The sequence below is a fragment of the Mesoplodon densirostris genome, chromosome 8 (genome assembly GCF_025265405.1).
Source record: "Mesoplodon densirostris isolate mMesDen1 chromosome 8, mMesDen1 primary haplotype, whole genome shotgun sequence".
Lineage (NCBI taxonomy): Eukaryota > Metazoa > Chordata > Mammalia > Artiodactyla > Ziphiidae > Mesoplodon > Mesoplodon densirostris.
This window is the reverse complement of record NC_082668.1, coordinates 26106982-26123826: the sequence shown is the minus strand read 5'-3', so window position 1 is coordinate 26123826 and position 16845 is coordinate 26106982. Positions and strand designations below refer to the sequence as shown.

General features: G+C 35.4%; 1 protein-coding gene across 1 annotated transcript in view; it reads right to left on the bottom strand.

Annotated features, from left to right (window-relative positions):
• Positions 1 to 16845, bottom strand: part of ERBB4 (erb-b2 receptor tyrosine kinase 4) — a 728717-nt gene that overhangs the window by 217959 nt on the left and 493913 nt on the right. The window contains exons 16-18 of the mRNA XM_060107375.1: positions 15788 to 15920; positions 11451 to 11573; positions 9099 to 9197 (exon numbers count right to left, since the gene is read on the bottom strand). Of these exons, the coding sequence (XP_059963358.1) occupies positions 9099 to 9197; positions 11451 to 11573; positions 15788 to 15920 (355 nt within the window). The remainder of the gene's footprint in view (positions 1 to 9098; positions 9198 to 11450; positions 11574 to 15787; positions 15921 to 16845) is intronic.

Sequence of the window (16845 nt, the reverse complement as noted above, 5' to 3'; positions counted from 1 at the left end):
TTTGGATGGGAATCACCCTTATGTGACCCAGGATTACCGATACTTGTTGCTGAATGTAGGGTTAATCTTGAAACTTGAAGATCTCAAGCAATCTGGGGATGCTCTCTGTCTACTTCTACTTTTACTATGACTATTAACAATAACCATTAACTAGGATGATGATGGAGGTAAGGCCAACAGAGTTTCTATTACAAATTCTTTGGGTGCAACCAGACATACTTTCAATCTGTTTAGCTTCTGACAGTCTATGCTTTGCAAACAAACCTGTGACACAAACACGTGACTAATACAGCAGTGGTGGGAGGTAGAATGAGGAATTCTTTTGATCATTGTGAGAAAACAATCATAAAAAAGTTCAAGATATCCTTGTGAGTAGTAACTTCTGTATAACAATTTTAGCAACACCAAGCATGTGATCATTCATAGATGATTACCCAGTGGTGTAATAAATTTACAAAAGCACATTGAAAAAATATGATGGAGTATATTTACCATTTATCCATATACCACAGTAGAGTGAATATATATGAGTATATAAAATTTATAATACTATTTATATTATATTAATATAATTGTAATATATATAATATATAATAATATATAATATTAATATATAATAATATATAATATTAATATATAAGCTAATACATTCATATTTATTTACTCCACTATGTAGATACACATATATGTGTGTGTATGCTATTGCAAATATCGCAGCATATTAAGCCTTAATTTTCTGAACAAAATCACTGCTGTGTGAATAAATAAAATCACTTTATGCCACATATATAAACCAGGATTTTATTCAGACGGTCCTTTCCTCTTACAGAAACAATATTTTATATCTCTGAATCTACAAACAGAGAATTAAGCATTAACAAAATCATCTATGTCAAAGTTTGATATATTTCAAATTATTTGCTGGTTTTCTGGAAGTTCTATTTCCTGGTCTATATTTTCCCTGTGGGCAAAAGCTTTCTACCTGAATTTTATGAACAATCTTCATACTTTAAACAGCTCTTCCTGCTGATGCAGTCAAAACGAGTGGGGATTTTTCCTAAACCATCATAAATAGCAAATACTGCTTGGATTGGAATCAGAAACTGCACATGATCAGTGTCATTCTCTCCCAGCTCTATGGTGGCACAGCAATACATCCTCTAATCGTGTATGAAACTCCCCAAATTGTGGCGTTTAGAGAGCTGGAAAATGCCTACAATACGGAAAGCAATGCTTTTAACAGACTACTGATTTCCATGCACTGAATTTAAATATTGGTACAGTAGACAATGTGCCTCCCATATATAATGGAAACATTCACAGGGAAGCATGCAGAAGATCCCCATTAGGGGAGGTTACTGTCCTCTTGCACATATAGAAAGGCTATAAGGGGTTTTCTTTCTCAAAGGGCTTTCAGAGGGTACACTGAGACCTTCTTACAGAGTCAATATAAAGGACTATTCCCCAGCGATATGTTGATGCTCTGGTTTCAAAACATTTAATAAACTTATTTTGTAGAAATAAATCAGAGATGAACAATATAAATATGTAAGGAAAATTAAACTATAATAAAGTAAATAGAGACAGGACTGTTGGAGGGAAATATTAAGTCAATTATTCTGGAATAGAGAGGCTTCAGGGAGGAATAATAACAACCTTTAAAAATAGAAAAATCATTCAGTCAATTAACCACGTACTTATTGCTTTCTAACCAGATGCTTGTATTGCGCTTGCCATTAGAGATGAAGACGAGACGTGGGGTCAACAGACAGTCCCTGTCATCAAAGATACTGTAGTCCAGTGATGGAGAGTGGGATTCTGCAATGACTACTAGGACAAATAAATCTATAATAATCACAATAAATACAAATATTTTTCTGAATGTTATTAGTAGGTTATAATTTAGATTAAGGGGTCAGGAAAAGTATCTTTGAGGAAGTCTTCTTAAGCTGAGAAAATAATAATAACCAAAAGTTCATTAGGTGTAACCGGGAGAAGGAAACTCTGGGGAAAAGCACTGACTGGTTTGCTTGGCTTGTAAGAGGAGTGGAAAGAAAGTCAGTGAAGAGAAAGAAGATGGGGAAAATAGTTAGGATCCCTGGCAGCCAAGGGTCTAATATTTTATTTTGCTTTAGTGAAAACACTGAAAGGTTTTATTTTGCTTTAGTGAAAACACTGTATTAAAAAACAGGGAGATCTGGGCTTCCCTGGTGGCGCAGTGATTGAGAGTCCGCCTGCCGATACAGGGGACACGGGTTCGTGCCCCGGTCTGGGAAGATCCCACATGCCGCGGAGCGGCTGGGCCCGTGAGCCATGGCTTCTGAGCCTGCGCGTCCGGAGCCTGTGCTCCGCAACAGGAGAGGCCACGACAGTGAGAAGCCCGCGTACCGCAAAATAAAAAAAACAAAAACAGGGAGATCAAAATGGAAGCTCTTTTTATAATTCAAGCTAGAGAAGTTGATGGCTTGGATTAAGGAGGTGGCAATGTGATATAAAAAGAAGGTGATGCTCTCTAAATGTGTTTTTGGCATAGAATCAAAGCATTTTCTCTTGAATTAGTAATGAGTAGTTTGAGGGGTTGTGACATTTAAGGATATATCCCAAATTTCTGATGGGTACAATAAAGTAAATGAATATACAAATTATTTAAATGGGTAAGATTAAGTGCAGAAGAGATTAAGAAGATGAAAAGGTACATTCTGAGTGTGTTAAACTTGAGATTCCCCTGAGATTTCAGTGTGGTGATATCAAGGATGGAGATGAGGTCAGATTCATAAAATAGACTTAGAGATGAAATTTGAGAATCTAGTGAGATGTTCTACAAAACATGTATATTAAAAAGAGGTCTAGAACGTAGCACTGAGAAATTTTGTTATTTCTAAGATTATTTGCCAGCATGATTTTGAGAAGCAAGAAAGTTGAAGATTTTTAAGAATGTGATTATTGGATAAGGTGGGAGGGATAAATTGGGAGATTGGGACTGACATATATTCACTGTTATTTATAAAATAGGTAACTAATAAGAACCTGCTGTGTAGCACAGGGAGCTATACTCAATGCTCTGTAATGGCCTATATGGGAAAAGAATCTAAAAGAAAAGAAAAAAAAGACTGGATCTATGTAACTGTATAAATGATTCACTTTGCTGTACACCTGAAGCTAACACAACATTGTAAATCAACTATACTCCAATAAAAAATTATAAAAAAAGAATGTGATTATAAGATGGTCCACAAATTCAAGATTTTTATGAAGGGATGTGAGGACAGGTGGCAGCTGAGGGATAGTGGGAAACAGCGAAGAGTCAATGAATGGGAGACATCAAAAAGGGTTAAATGTTTCTCAAGTAGTTACTATAGGAAAAGAACGAGAGGGACAGGAGAATATAGTTGGAGAATTAGGTGTTTGATTGAGTGATTTCAGATGTGATGCCATTTCAGACCGAGTTCTCTACAACTAACAGGACATGAACCAGGGCCAATGAAATAACTATAACAGAAGTGATTTACTCTAGTTACTGGTATTTTTTTTTTTCTTTTTAGTAGAATTTTGGAAGACTAAATTCTGTTTCTAATGGAGTTTGGAATCTCTTTCTGAAGTTATTGTTTTACTTTTAAAAGCAAAACAACTATCCAAAGCTTTTCTTAATTACTTTAGCAATAATTTTTAAGGTAAAAAGGATTGGTTAACCAATTTTTCAAAATCATGCAAGCAGTATATAATCCTGTGACATCTAAGTAGTGGGCTTTTAATAAAAAGGAATTTTATGTTTTTCACCTCTGAAATGAATGAATTGTATTCATATATGCAAATTAGCAAAATCTATTAAGCCTAAATATATAATATAATTAAATTATATCCATTTTAAAAAATCCACTATTAGTATAATACAGGATCTAGCTAAGAGTTATTGTTAACTATGTATGAAAATATTGTAATGTGAAAATAATGTTATAGAACAAAATATCTCTTTTCCAATTGTTTTGTAAATCTGCTATAATCTAGGAGAAAATGTAAACCTTACCAAAACCTTACCTCACCCCACTAATATGGCAACAACTAGAGTTGAAACAGCTCTCACTAAAACACTGAGTATCATAAAGACAATATAGAGGAGAGTAACAGAAACAATGGACACATCTTCAGAAAACAATAAAACGACTGTTGTGTAAGATAAAAGTTCCTACTGTATAGGAAGAAGGAAACTAGTTATTTTTCTTTTAATAAGAAAATTACCATTTACACAATAAGGTTGGCTGATCTGAAACACCTTTCCTTGCAGCACCTTTTCATGAACTATGTGGTTGATTTGGTGGCAAAGCTGAAACTGAAGCCAAGAAGATTCAGGTTATCTCTAACCTGAAGTATTATTGATCAGTCACTGGAACTTAGGATAATTATGGCATTTCTTTTATCCTAGATTAGTTCTTTCTAAGAAAACATAAATTAAGTAAAACATTTAAAGATATATGCACTTCCTAGGCGAATAAAATAATGTCAAATGGTAGTGGGCTTAAATATCAGGGGAAACAAACAAACAAAAAACAGAGTAGTGGAAGCTCAGATAAACTCAAGAGCCTGTCTGATTTGACCAGACAAGGGTCCCCAATTCCAAGGATCTTGCTCAATAGCATCATTTTTTTAGGTATCTGTTATGCATCATTTGATGAATTTAAAAACAAAACAAAAAAAGAGACAAAAAACACCCATGTTTTCCCAATGAAATGGTGCTATTTGAAGCAAGAACTAGGAGAGTGCATAAATGTAGGCATTCTTCTTAAGAAGGTGGACCTTTAGAGTCATTTTCTTAATGTTCAATGTGATCTTCCTTTATGTGAATGAAGAATGTACTGGCCACTTACTAGCAGTGTGTTATTATCATCATTATGAATCCATTAGACATACTTAGGTGAGCTGAGTAACAGCCTTCTGACCAAATCCTCCTTCTTTTGCTTTTAGTGTAGCATTTAATAGAACACAAATTGTTCCTTATTTATTTTTGCCTATGGTAAAAATTCTAAGGAAATATAAAAGTCCTCTCTTTGCCCTTGGATATCAATAGAAGTAGTGGATGTAGTGAGTTTTGAGTATTAAGTTGTTGCATGTTTGTCATTATTGTAACAAGTGAGTCACAGCTATATCTGATAAACCTAGTAGTAATAGTTATTAAATCTGGAATATTCCACCCTAAGTGTAAAGTTGCAGGGAGGGAGGGCAGCAAAAAGGTCTAATGCTTAATAAAAGTATGCAGTTTCCATTGTCTTTGGAAGCTGTATTTTCCTCCTATACAATGACATGAAACACGGGCACACACATGCATATTAATACTAATACACACATAACCAGTCTGCAAAGTAGACATGTGGCATGGTTGCAGTTATTTTAGTTTGAAAGTTATCCCTGGAACACTCTACCATAGTGCTGTGCCTTAGTTGACTTCCTCCTGCCTTTCTTTACCCAATGGATTTCTCTTGCTACTGAAGCCTGTTTTGCCACACTCTGCAGGTAGCATATGCAGGAGAATAAATGTCTTTCTCTCCCAGTTGCCCTCAACCAATAACTGACAGCTGGAGTCTTTTCATCATCTCTCTTACTTTTTTTTTTTTTTTTTTTTTTTGCGGTATGCGGGCCCCTCACTGTTGTGGCTTCTCCCGTTGCGGAGCACAGGCTCCGGATGCGCAGGCTCAGCTGCCATGGCTCACGGGCCCAGCCGCTCCGTGGCATGTGGGATCTTCCCAGACTGGGGCACGAACCCGTGTCCCCTGCATCAGCAGGCAGACTCTCAACCACTGCACCACCAGGGAATCCCTCCCTTACATTTTTTTTTTTTTTTTTTTTTTTTTTTTGCGGTATGCGGGCCTCTCACTGCTGTGGCCTCTCCCGTTGCGGAGCACAGGCTCCGGATGCGCAGGCCCAGCGGCCATGGCTCACGGGCCCAGCCGCTCCGCGGCATATGGGATCCTCCCAGACCGGGGCACGAACCCGTATCCCCTGCATCGGCAGGCGGACTCCCAACCACTGCGCCACCAGGGAGGCCCCACTCCCTTACATTTTAAGGAGAGTAACTCTGAGGTGTACGTCCTACACTGGCTGCCAGAGTCTCTCCAATGGAAAGAAGCTCCAGTCACTCATGATGGCAGCTGACTTTACTGATTCTCCTGTCTCATTTCCATATTCCCTTACTGGTGAGTCCCTCACCTCCAAAATAAACTATCAATATTTTCACTCAAATCCTTGTCTCAGGGTCAGCTTCTGCTTCTGGAAGAGCCCAAACTAAGACATATGTCACACATGACTTTTAACTTAATAACCCTGAGAATATTTGCAATTTCAACTCAATTCTTAGGTCCAAATTGCAAATAATTTTGCTAACATAGACCTTTTGTGGTTTGATATGTTATTTAAGCACTTATAATGATCTTCACACATAATAGATAAGGTAAAAATGTAGGTATGAAAAGTAGGTATATGTTTGTATTAAAGTTATACCAGCCTACTTAAAATACTGAATTCACCATTAATTTTTCCAGTTCAGCAGTATTTTAATTGGTGTGAAGCTATCCTAATATTTTAAAAGTTGAGAAAATAGTAAGAAGTGTGTCTGCTTGATATCTATTGAAACGCTGCCAATAGCAGTTCATCAATCTGTTAATCTTCTAGCAGTTATTCACCAGGTAGGAAAGGTGCAGTCAAAATATTTTCCCTAATTTTTTTTTTCACTTTTAAGAAGATCAGACTCTTTAGAGTCTGTTGGTCACCAGATCCATCAACCATCTAGGAAAATGATGTCTTTCATGGCTCAATCAGAGCCTCATCTAAATTTCAGCAGAAATCTGTAACTTCAAGCTGCCATCCCCACTCCTGTTTCCATGGGAATAGACTTCAGATGAGGGAAAAGAAAAAATGGACGGGGTTAGGAGCTTTCAAATAGTCATTCAAAATCATGATGAGGTTTTCAGAGCTTCTTTCCTAGGTGATTATTTTGTAGCCTCTTAACCCCTTTTTGCCAGTCTGTTTCCATGGAAATATGACAAAAATGGCTGTCCAAGCCTCCAGCAGAGATTATTAGCATTCTTATGAATTTCAGCTTTGGCTGCTGTCTAGACTGGGCAAGATCTTTTACTATCAGTTTTACATATTACCTACACTGTTTCTACTCACTGTCTTTTTTCTTTATCATTTTTACTTCTTCGAAAGTTCCCTTCAAAAATTTATACTTATGATCAAGATCAAATTTATCATGACATCACTGAAAAAAGCTTGTTTTACATTTTAATATTTGAACCGGCTGTAGAGACCGTCAGAAGTTTTAGAGACCGACAGAAGGAACATTATTTAGTTACTGGACTCAATGTCTGTTAGATAGGTGTTGATAGACGTGCAGCAAGAATCATATTTAAAATATTTAGCAACTGTTAAGACACAGCACTGAAACCAAGTGGGACACTGTGGGCTCCTGGGATCTGGAGTCTTTCTGTTTAGCCTCCGTGACCTTCCCTGAGTTCCAAAGGGCAGGTTCAACCAGTTGCTAATCAGGGAAGGGAGGAGATTCAGAGACAAGGAAGGAGCAGCCAAGAAACAATAGGGTCCTGGGATACAAATAACAATATCTTTGTGCTCTTTACAGAACGAAAACCTCCAACACATGGAAATTGTTAGCATTCATTCCAGATTAAAGGAACCAGAATAGCTCTTCAAGACACCAACTGAGGCCAGATTAAAGGAATGGAGGCCCTGCACACACCCTAATCTTATCAGCAATCCCACCCTTGAACCACTGCTATAGAACTTCTCTCTAAACTCACTAAACCCTCGGGGTTGGGACACACAGTTTTGAGGGCAAGAGCCTGCTTTGTCCCCCTCTGCCTGGCACAGCAATAAAGCTATTCTTCACCCAAACTGTGTCTCCGAGGTTCGATACGGCATTGGTGCACAGAGACAGAGCTTTCGGCATCTGCACCAACCAATCAGAGCAACAGGTTAGTCCCACTTAAATTATCAGCCCTATTTTATAACAACCAATAAGTTGTTAAACTAAAAGTAGCCCTATATAAGATGAGTATAGCACTAGACCCAAATAAATTATCCAGCGCTACAAACTGAGCTATAAAACTTACAAAAGAGCATACAAGAGAAAAGGATAGAAAAACGTAGCAATTCGTCTTCTTAAAAATCAGAGTGCATATTCTTTTATATGAAGGTCATTTGAAAATCAAAATCATTCTTATTACTGAAGACATTATGCTAAAAGATAGAGAAAGAATACATATGGGTCTTTGACAGCACCTCTGGCAAGATATCTTGTGTTGAATGTGAAAAAATAACAGCACGCTACATACACAGTTGCATCTGTTGTACCTTCTGAAATTTGCTGAGCAGCTCAATCTACAATTTTTGCTAGGGGAAATCTTAAAGTTCTGGTTGACCTTATAAAGTACTTTCATTCTTCAGAACTCTTATTATTCTATAGTTGGAGCATTTTACCTATAAGGTCTTGTCTTATGAATTTGAATTGAAAAAAACAAGTTTCAATGTGTAATTATCTGAGTTAGTGCATTCCTAATTTAAATTTAACAGCAACTAACTCACTATCAAAACTAATCTTTATTGATGTTTTCAACTAAATAGATCACAACAACAATAAAATAAAGCAGTCTGATTAATTTTCCAAATTATCATCACTACTCTCAAATGCAGTCTGGCATAGTGGTTAAACACATGGCCATTGAGGGCAGGATTTGGTCAGCAAGCCAAATCTGGCTTTTAGCTTGCTTGTGTAAATAAAGTTTTACTGGAACACATTCATACCCATTCTCCCATTCCTGTGTTTTTTGTTTTTTTTTAATTGTCTATGGCTGCTTATCTACTAAAAGGAGAGAGTTGAGTAGTTGTCACAAAAACCACATTGCAGAAAAAGCCTGAATATTTATTCTCTGGTCTTTTAAGCAAAAGTTTGCTGACCCTTGCTCAAGCCTTTAATTATAAGATTACACCATTTCCAGAGAAGACACTTTAAAGTTGGAGTCTTTTTCTTTTTAATTCTAAAAGCAGTCTATTAATAATGGATAAAAACGTGATTGCCTGCTGTCTGTACTTACATCCATAAACTCCACATTGGCTTTGGGACCAGTTGTTTCATTAAGAATCTTAATAGCCACAGGAATCTTCACTGTTTCTCCTTCAGGGACCCAAATACCCTTGGGAGGAAAAAAGTTCACATTAAATCTATATTAAGACATACAACATTTAGACCAGAAACAAAATTTGATTAAACACTTGACCTATTAATACCTTAAAAAATAATTTAGAAGTTCCATATTCTGTCATTCAATCAACAAATGTTTTTCAAGCACCTGTTATATGTCATAAGTTACTTGGCAACTTTGTTTTCTGCTTTCATTACCTGAAGGTGGATCATATGTGTATTCTGCTTTCAAGGTGTTTACGTTATTATCAAGTTCAATTTGCGTACATGAAAAAGGCTTTGAATAGTAAAAAAAAAAAAAAAAAGAAAAAACGTTGAAATAATATATAATAATAATAATTGACTTGGATGATATCATCAACTTCTCACAACTTTGAGAAAGCTGTTCTGATTTTTGAACTTCAATTGTCTTATTTGTAATTTAGAAGACTGGTCTAATTAATGTTGGAGGTTCTTTTCAGTTTTAATATTATCTAATTATTCTGCAACTAAAAATAAAATGAAATAAAAAAGCATATTCTTATGTATCAAAATTTAGATTGATTTAAGAATTAATTTTCTAAGGTGATTGTTTAAGAATTAGTTTTCAGGGCAATTTACATTCCCAACAAGAGGGCATGAGGGTTCCCTTTTCTCCACACCCTCTCCAGCATTTATTGTTTGTAGATTTTTTGATGATGGCCATTCTGACCTGTGTGAAGTGATATCACATTGTAGTTTTCGTTATTTTTGTTTGTTTGTTTTGTTTTGTTTTTGCTGTATGCGGGCCTCTCACTGTTGTGGCCTCTCCCGTTGCGGAGCACAGGCTCCAGACGGGCAGGCTCAGCGGCCATGGCTCACGGGCCCAGCCACTTTGCAGCATGTGGGATCTTCCCGGACAGGGGCACGAACCCGTGTCCCCTGCATTGGCAGGAGGACTCTCAACCACTGAGCCACCAGAGAAGCCCCACATTGTAGTTTTGATTTGCATTTCTTAAATAATTAGTGATGTTGAGCATTTTCTCATGTGTTTGTTGGACATCTGTATGTCTTCTTTGGAGAAATATCTATTTAGGTTTTCTGCCCATTTTTGGATTGGGTTGTTTGCTTTTTTGATATGGAGCTGCATGAGCTGTTTGTATATTTTGGAAATTAATCCTTTATCAGTTGCTTCATTTGCAAATATTTTCTCTCATTCTGAGGGTTGCCTTTTCATTTTGTTTATGGTTTCTTTTGCTGTGCAAAAGCTTTTAAGTTTAATTAGGTACCATTTATTTTTGTTTTTATTCTCATTACTCTAGGAGGTGGGTCAAAAAAGATCAGCTAATAATTTTGAATTTATTTGAACAAAATATGTAGAACAAGAGATTTAGAAACTTTTGCATTTTGACCAAAGAATAAAAGTTTTATTTTAAAGAGGTTACATTACTTTTGGAAAATTCAAGAGAGAAAATTAAAGTTTATATTCCAATTGTTAATAATTTCCATTAAATAAATTTGTCTTAAATATAAAAAAATAACATTTTAAGATGTAAAGTTCTTAAGATCTGACATATTTTAGCCAACATGTTTGTAAAAATGTAGGCTTGTATATGGCTTTGAGGAACTTGTCAAAGCAAATTTTGGGAATTGAAGTAATGGGCATTACAAGAAGGATTTAGTACTATACAAACAGAGCTTCTTATTCTTGTTGTTTACCATTAAAAATAAATTTCACCACAATTAACCTTGGGCCTGGCCTTTGAATTGGTTTTGTAATTAAGTTAAATAAGTAAACATGCAAATGCTATCATTCAAGCTCTCCCTTTCCAGAAATATCTCTCTTATTAAAAACCCATGTTGTCACCCTCTCCTTCTAGCTAACCTGAACTTAGAGAAAAGAAAGAAGAGCACATTGCCCAGGTCTCTCGGGGATCTCCTCTTGTGTAGGGGTAAAGGTAAGTGAGTTGGGTCTGGTTATTTTAGAAAAGGACAAATTTGACAAAAGGAGATGATATCAAAAGGAGCTCAGAGGCACTGAGAGAATGAACTATATTTTGGCTTTGCATCCTGGTTTCCTGCTTTCTCATAACTGTATCCAACCCAGGTTAGTCAATAAAAGTTAATTAATTCATTTGTTCAGCAACTTCTCAACACTATAAAGATTCTCCTCTCTGAATATTAAAGAGGAAGTTAGGTTGGCTAGAACAATAACTTTGGCTATTATTTAAAACAAGTCTGAAACAAAACTAAGAATAACTGATGGTATGTGTTATTTTCTACTTACTTTGTAAACAGTTCCAAAAGCACCTGAACCAAGTACTTTTACTCTTTTGAGCTCAGTTTCTTTCAAAATACGTAGTTGAGCTTGATTAGGCGCTGTACCACTGGGTGTTAAGGGTTCTACCAACTACAAAGCAAAAAGAGTACAGGTTATACAGCTTTCGATCCAACAATCAGTGTTCCTCTCTTTTTCTCTCTGTTTGGTTCACTTTCTCACACATAGAAAACACACAGAAGACCACTTTTCCTTGACAAACAATATGTTTGTAAAATGAATCACTCACAATTCCTTCTGACTCTACCCTTTCTCTTCTCATGCTATTCACCTGGGTGAACACAAGTAAAAAATGTGTACCTACCTTGAGGCATACTAGTCTAGGGGATTTTTCCCCCACTTTTTATAGAAATTTAGAGACTAATTAGTGGCTCTTAATTATACTTTTTCATGCTCCTTCCTTTTGGAAAACTTCAGCTGAGACTTAGAGATTTTACTTATGCCAGTGTACTCTATCGGAGTTTTTTCTCATTTCAGGAAATTCAATACATAAAAATTAAATAAATACAATTTTTAAAAATTAAAAAAAGCTACCTTCTTATCATTTAATACCTAGCAGGGAAGTCAGGACAGACATGTCAGAAGAGAAGAAAACAAGTTAGCACAATGTCAATACACCAAGACAGTGTTTCTAAATCTTTCATGTACATATGAATTACCAGAGTTTTTTTGTTAAAATGCAGATTCTGGTTCAGTAGATATGGATTTGTGGCTGAAATCTGCATTTTTACAAAACTCCAGGAGATTCCTCTTTATGATGATGGTCCTTGAACACATTTTAAGTAGCAAGGCTCTAGAGCACCTTCTAGGTTAAAAATTCTAAAATGCTATGAATTGATTCTAGATCATAAATGAATTCTATGAAATGCAGAGGAATAAAATAACCACTGGGGAGTGAGGTTTGCTTTTTGTGGCTTCCTAGAAGGAGGCACACATTAAAATTGGTCTTGAGATAATAAAAATGGATGGACATGGGGGAGGACACTGCCACCAGGAAGAGCAGTTTGGACACAGTATCAGGGAGAAGGACAGGTCTGAAGGGTGAGATTAGGGTGGGAAATACCACATCCTAAAGTGGGCTGGGTAGCCAAAAGGGGTAAAATTAGGCTGATAATTTTAGATGTCATAGCTTAGATGCCATTGCCAGAGAGGATGGGTAAGCAGGAGAAAGGTATGTAAATGTGTGCCAATTTCTTGACTATGTGAACACAAAAATGTAGACAGAAGAGAGACTCTGGGTACCAAAAAGTTTATACTTTATGTTAAAATTTTAGAGTTTTGTCTATGCTTGAGGGAAAAGGCAAGTCAGAGAAACAAGAGCTTTTTTAAAATTTATTTTTAAGTTAAATAAAAGAACTAAACTTTAAAAACAGACAAATAGCTTGTTCTGCCTCAGCATAAGGAAATAATTAAGGCCTACTCCTACTCACATTGTCTTGAAAACCTCCACAGTATTTCAAAATGTCTGTTTATAAGGCTAACTGCACTGCGGTCCTCAGCTTGGTTATTATTATCACGCTTCTGTGAACATCATGGTCTACTTAATTAGCTAAACAGAATCTTGAATATAGGTAAAGTTTAGGGATGTTAGCAAGAATTTGGGAAAGGTGATAAAAATTATCAATATTCTTAAGCTATTTTTTAACAGTGTGGCAACAAATACACTTTTATTTCAATTTAAAATTTATCTTGTAATAATGCATATAACCACATTCAAATCCCATAAACCTTAGAAAGATTCACACAATTCTTTAACAAATCTGAAAAAAATTTCATGCAGAGGATCCCATTCACTTGAATCCTGCTGTGCAGAATTTCTTTTGTAGATTTTGATACACATACTATGTATACAGTAAGAAACTTTTATAAAAGTTTAAAAGTTATAAAACTTTTAAATCATATACAAAAGTCATACAAAAATCATATGCAAGATTGGGGACTGGATTTTAGCAGTTTAGGCTAGATAGACTTAAAAATGTATATACATGTATTATATATATGCGTATACTGTGCAATAATTTCATATTTTGAAAACTTTACAATTCTACCTGCAATTTTATTAAGTATCATTCAATTTTTTTCTACAAACACATTTTTCCCCCCAGGAATTTGAGCATTATACCATTAAGAGAGCACAGTTTTATTTTATGACCCAGTATGGTAGAAAGACAATTGAGTTTAAATTTGTGGGTTTGTATATCATTGTTGCCACTTACAGGCTTAGAACGCAATTTGCCTTTCCTGGCCCTTCATTTCACATCTGTGAAATTGGTATACCAATAATTATCTTAGAAGATTGTTAAAGGATGAAATGGTATATACATAGTTGGAAAACTCTAGAACATTACCTGTCATAATATAGGCACCAAACCTGTCACTCTTCAAGGGATAGAATTTTATCTCATTAATACATTTCTAAATCACAGCATCTATCAAAGCATCAAGCTTATAGTGCATCTCAGTAAGTGTATATTGAAAAAAAGATTTTCTACTTTTATGCATGCAACAGAAAAAAAACAATCTGGGTCAACATGATTTTGGGAAGTGTATCAATTTTAAAAACCTTCCAACAAAATATCAGGCTTTAACAAAGTTTTCACATCTGAGGCAGATTTTTAGCTTCAGTATTTAAGAACTTAAGTTGAACCTCTTAAGAATTCCTCTTCTATTTAGATGGTAGAAAATCACAGTTATTTACTTTTACTGGGAGAAAGATGAGAATTCAACAATTAGCTAATTTAGTCCTAAGCGATAACTTTCTATAAAAAATAGAATATGCTTATAAAACCAATCAGTATGTGTTTATTTAGTAATGAAATGCCAATTTGGAGGGCATTATTAGAAAGCACCATATTAACAGCACAAAACAAAACAACTATTTTCAAAGCAATGAATTTTTCCTACACATAGTTAAGAGACAGAATTTGTCTTCTATTTATCCAATCACCTAAATATCCACTGCTATTCCAAACCTTTCATTCCTTTCCAACTCTAGTTTATTTACTTCACTTTTCAGAATTCTTTCAGTGACTGCTCCAAGCTGTCCATAAGGGAGAATTCTACCTGCCTCCACCATCCTAGCTAACCTGAAAATATGCACAGCACATGTGCTGTGCCCAAACTTTTATTCATGTTCACATGTACAAGGCTGAAAGTGATCAAGTTGATCTTTTGTAACATCCAGCTCAAGTCGGAATCATTACTATGTTCACTCCACATATATAACTACTATTTTTATGCTTGAACGTGTCTATTTAATTTCAGATAACTTCAATCTTTAGAAAGAAGTATCTTCTTATATGTAACTGTATAGTAGCTTTCTGAAACTTTCAAATAATTCTATCCAGATTTAACTTTTGGGGGAAAAGAGCTAAAATTTAATTCATTATCAGTGTGAGAAACATATGAATGAATGAATATTCCCATTCCTTTCAGTGTTAAGAGGAAAAGTCAAAATGTCACACTGACAGTGAGATAGAAAAAAATGTAAAGAAAGCAGACTGTCTCAGTACAGATTTGCTCTGAAATGTTCAGATAGGCATGGAGACGTGTATCAGGAGAAAGAGATAGGACTCGAGTTGAGAAGAATATGGTAACACATGGTCTTCTGCAATTGTTTTTCCCCTATAACCTTTATGGTGAAAACGATCATCTTGTATGCTAGAGAATTCAGTGTGGCAATACAAAAGAAATTATAGTATTTTATGGATAATTTACATATTCACAATAACTAACATGCATAATATTAAATGCATCTCATAAATAGTGTGATAAGGCCTATGTGATTACAAAACTAAGCTTTATCTTGAAGCTTATCTTTTCCCTGCTGCTATAATGAGATCAGTGACTACCAATTTAATGGCCCTAATTAAAGCATAAATTGCTTGCCAATCTGGCTTTATTTTAAACCAAAAAAATTCTATCGCTTTCTAACATTTTTCTAGTTCTTCTACTGAGATATTCTCTGACTCAGATATTTTGTAGTTCTGCTATTTGTATATCCTAGAGCTTGTTAATGGACCCCTGTCTCCAAAAGAAACAGATCTGGCCCAATATGATAATTTCCTTGACCCCTGTTATTTGCCCTCTTCAAGCCATGAGCCTGCCTTGACTACACTTATTATATATTTTGATTTTCCATCAACTTTGTATACCATACTATAAAATATAAACCCTCAGCAGGAAATTGAATATAACTTTCTCTTGGATTAAAACACTGAGTATCTAAACCTTCTAAACCTAATGAAAATCCCTAAACACTTGAAGAGAAGAAATGAACACCTCACCTCTGTTTCCAGGAATCTTCTTAAGGCTCTTTTCTTTTTGATGCTCTTCCTTCTAACATAAACTGCAAATGTTAGACCCACGATGACCATGATGAAGAGCCCGCCAATGACTCCGGCTGCAATTAGAGGAGTCCTGCCAACCAGAATGGAAAAGAAAAGAAAAAAGTATGAAGAGAGAAAAGACAGAGGAAGAAGAAAAAACAGTTGGACAAGCCATTATCCACATATCACAAGTCTAGTCAATTAGAAGAAATGCAAATTAAAAATTCATTAAAGATTTCACAAAACTTTTCTCATGGTAAAAACTGTACCTGTTTTTTGTTTTGCTTTGTTTTTTAATAATAAACCATGCACAGACAACTAATCTTTGGGGATGAGCAACCACAACATGCCATTTGATGAAAAAATGTAAAATTTAATGACAAAATGAAGAATGTATGCCAAATTTTTGATATAGGATAATTTTAAATCATTTTAATTTTACTTTTATCTATAAAGAAGTAGAAATGCATTTAAATAGTATTGTTGTGGTTTATAATATTATTTTCAACATTTTCTCTAAAGCAGGCTTTCTCAACAGTGGCACTATTGACATTTGGGGCTGGATACTTGTTCATTCTGGGGACTGTCTTGCCTTTTAGGATGTTTAACAGCATCCTTGGTCTCCATCCACTAGAAGCCAGCAACACCTCCATCCTCTAGTCATGACTGTCTCCAGACATTGTAAAATGTCTGTGAAAATCACTGCCAGTTGAGAACTATTGGTCTAAACCAAAAATGAGTGGTCTGAGGACCTATGAACCCCACATCTCTGGTATACAGAGATACCAACAGAGAAATTCATTGACAAAAGTGTTATTTCAAACTCTGGCAAGGGCAACTTTGCTGGGACAAAGGGTACGAGAAAGATGAAGACTGGGTCAGATGGGTTTTCAGAGTTATGATGACTGGAGTAAGCATTATTATTAAAAGTATGACTAAGCATCATATACCCATGAAAGAGGTCTACACACTAAGTATTAAATAAAAATATGTAAATAGTATTAAAAAGGGATTAT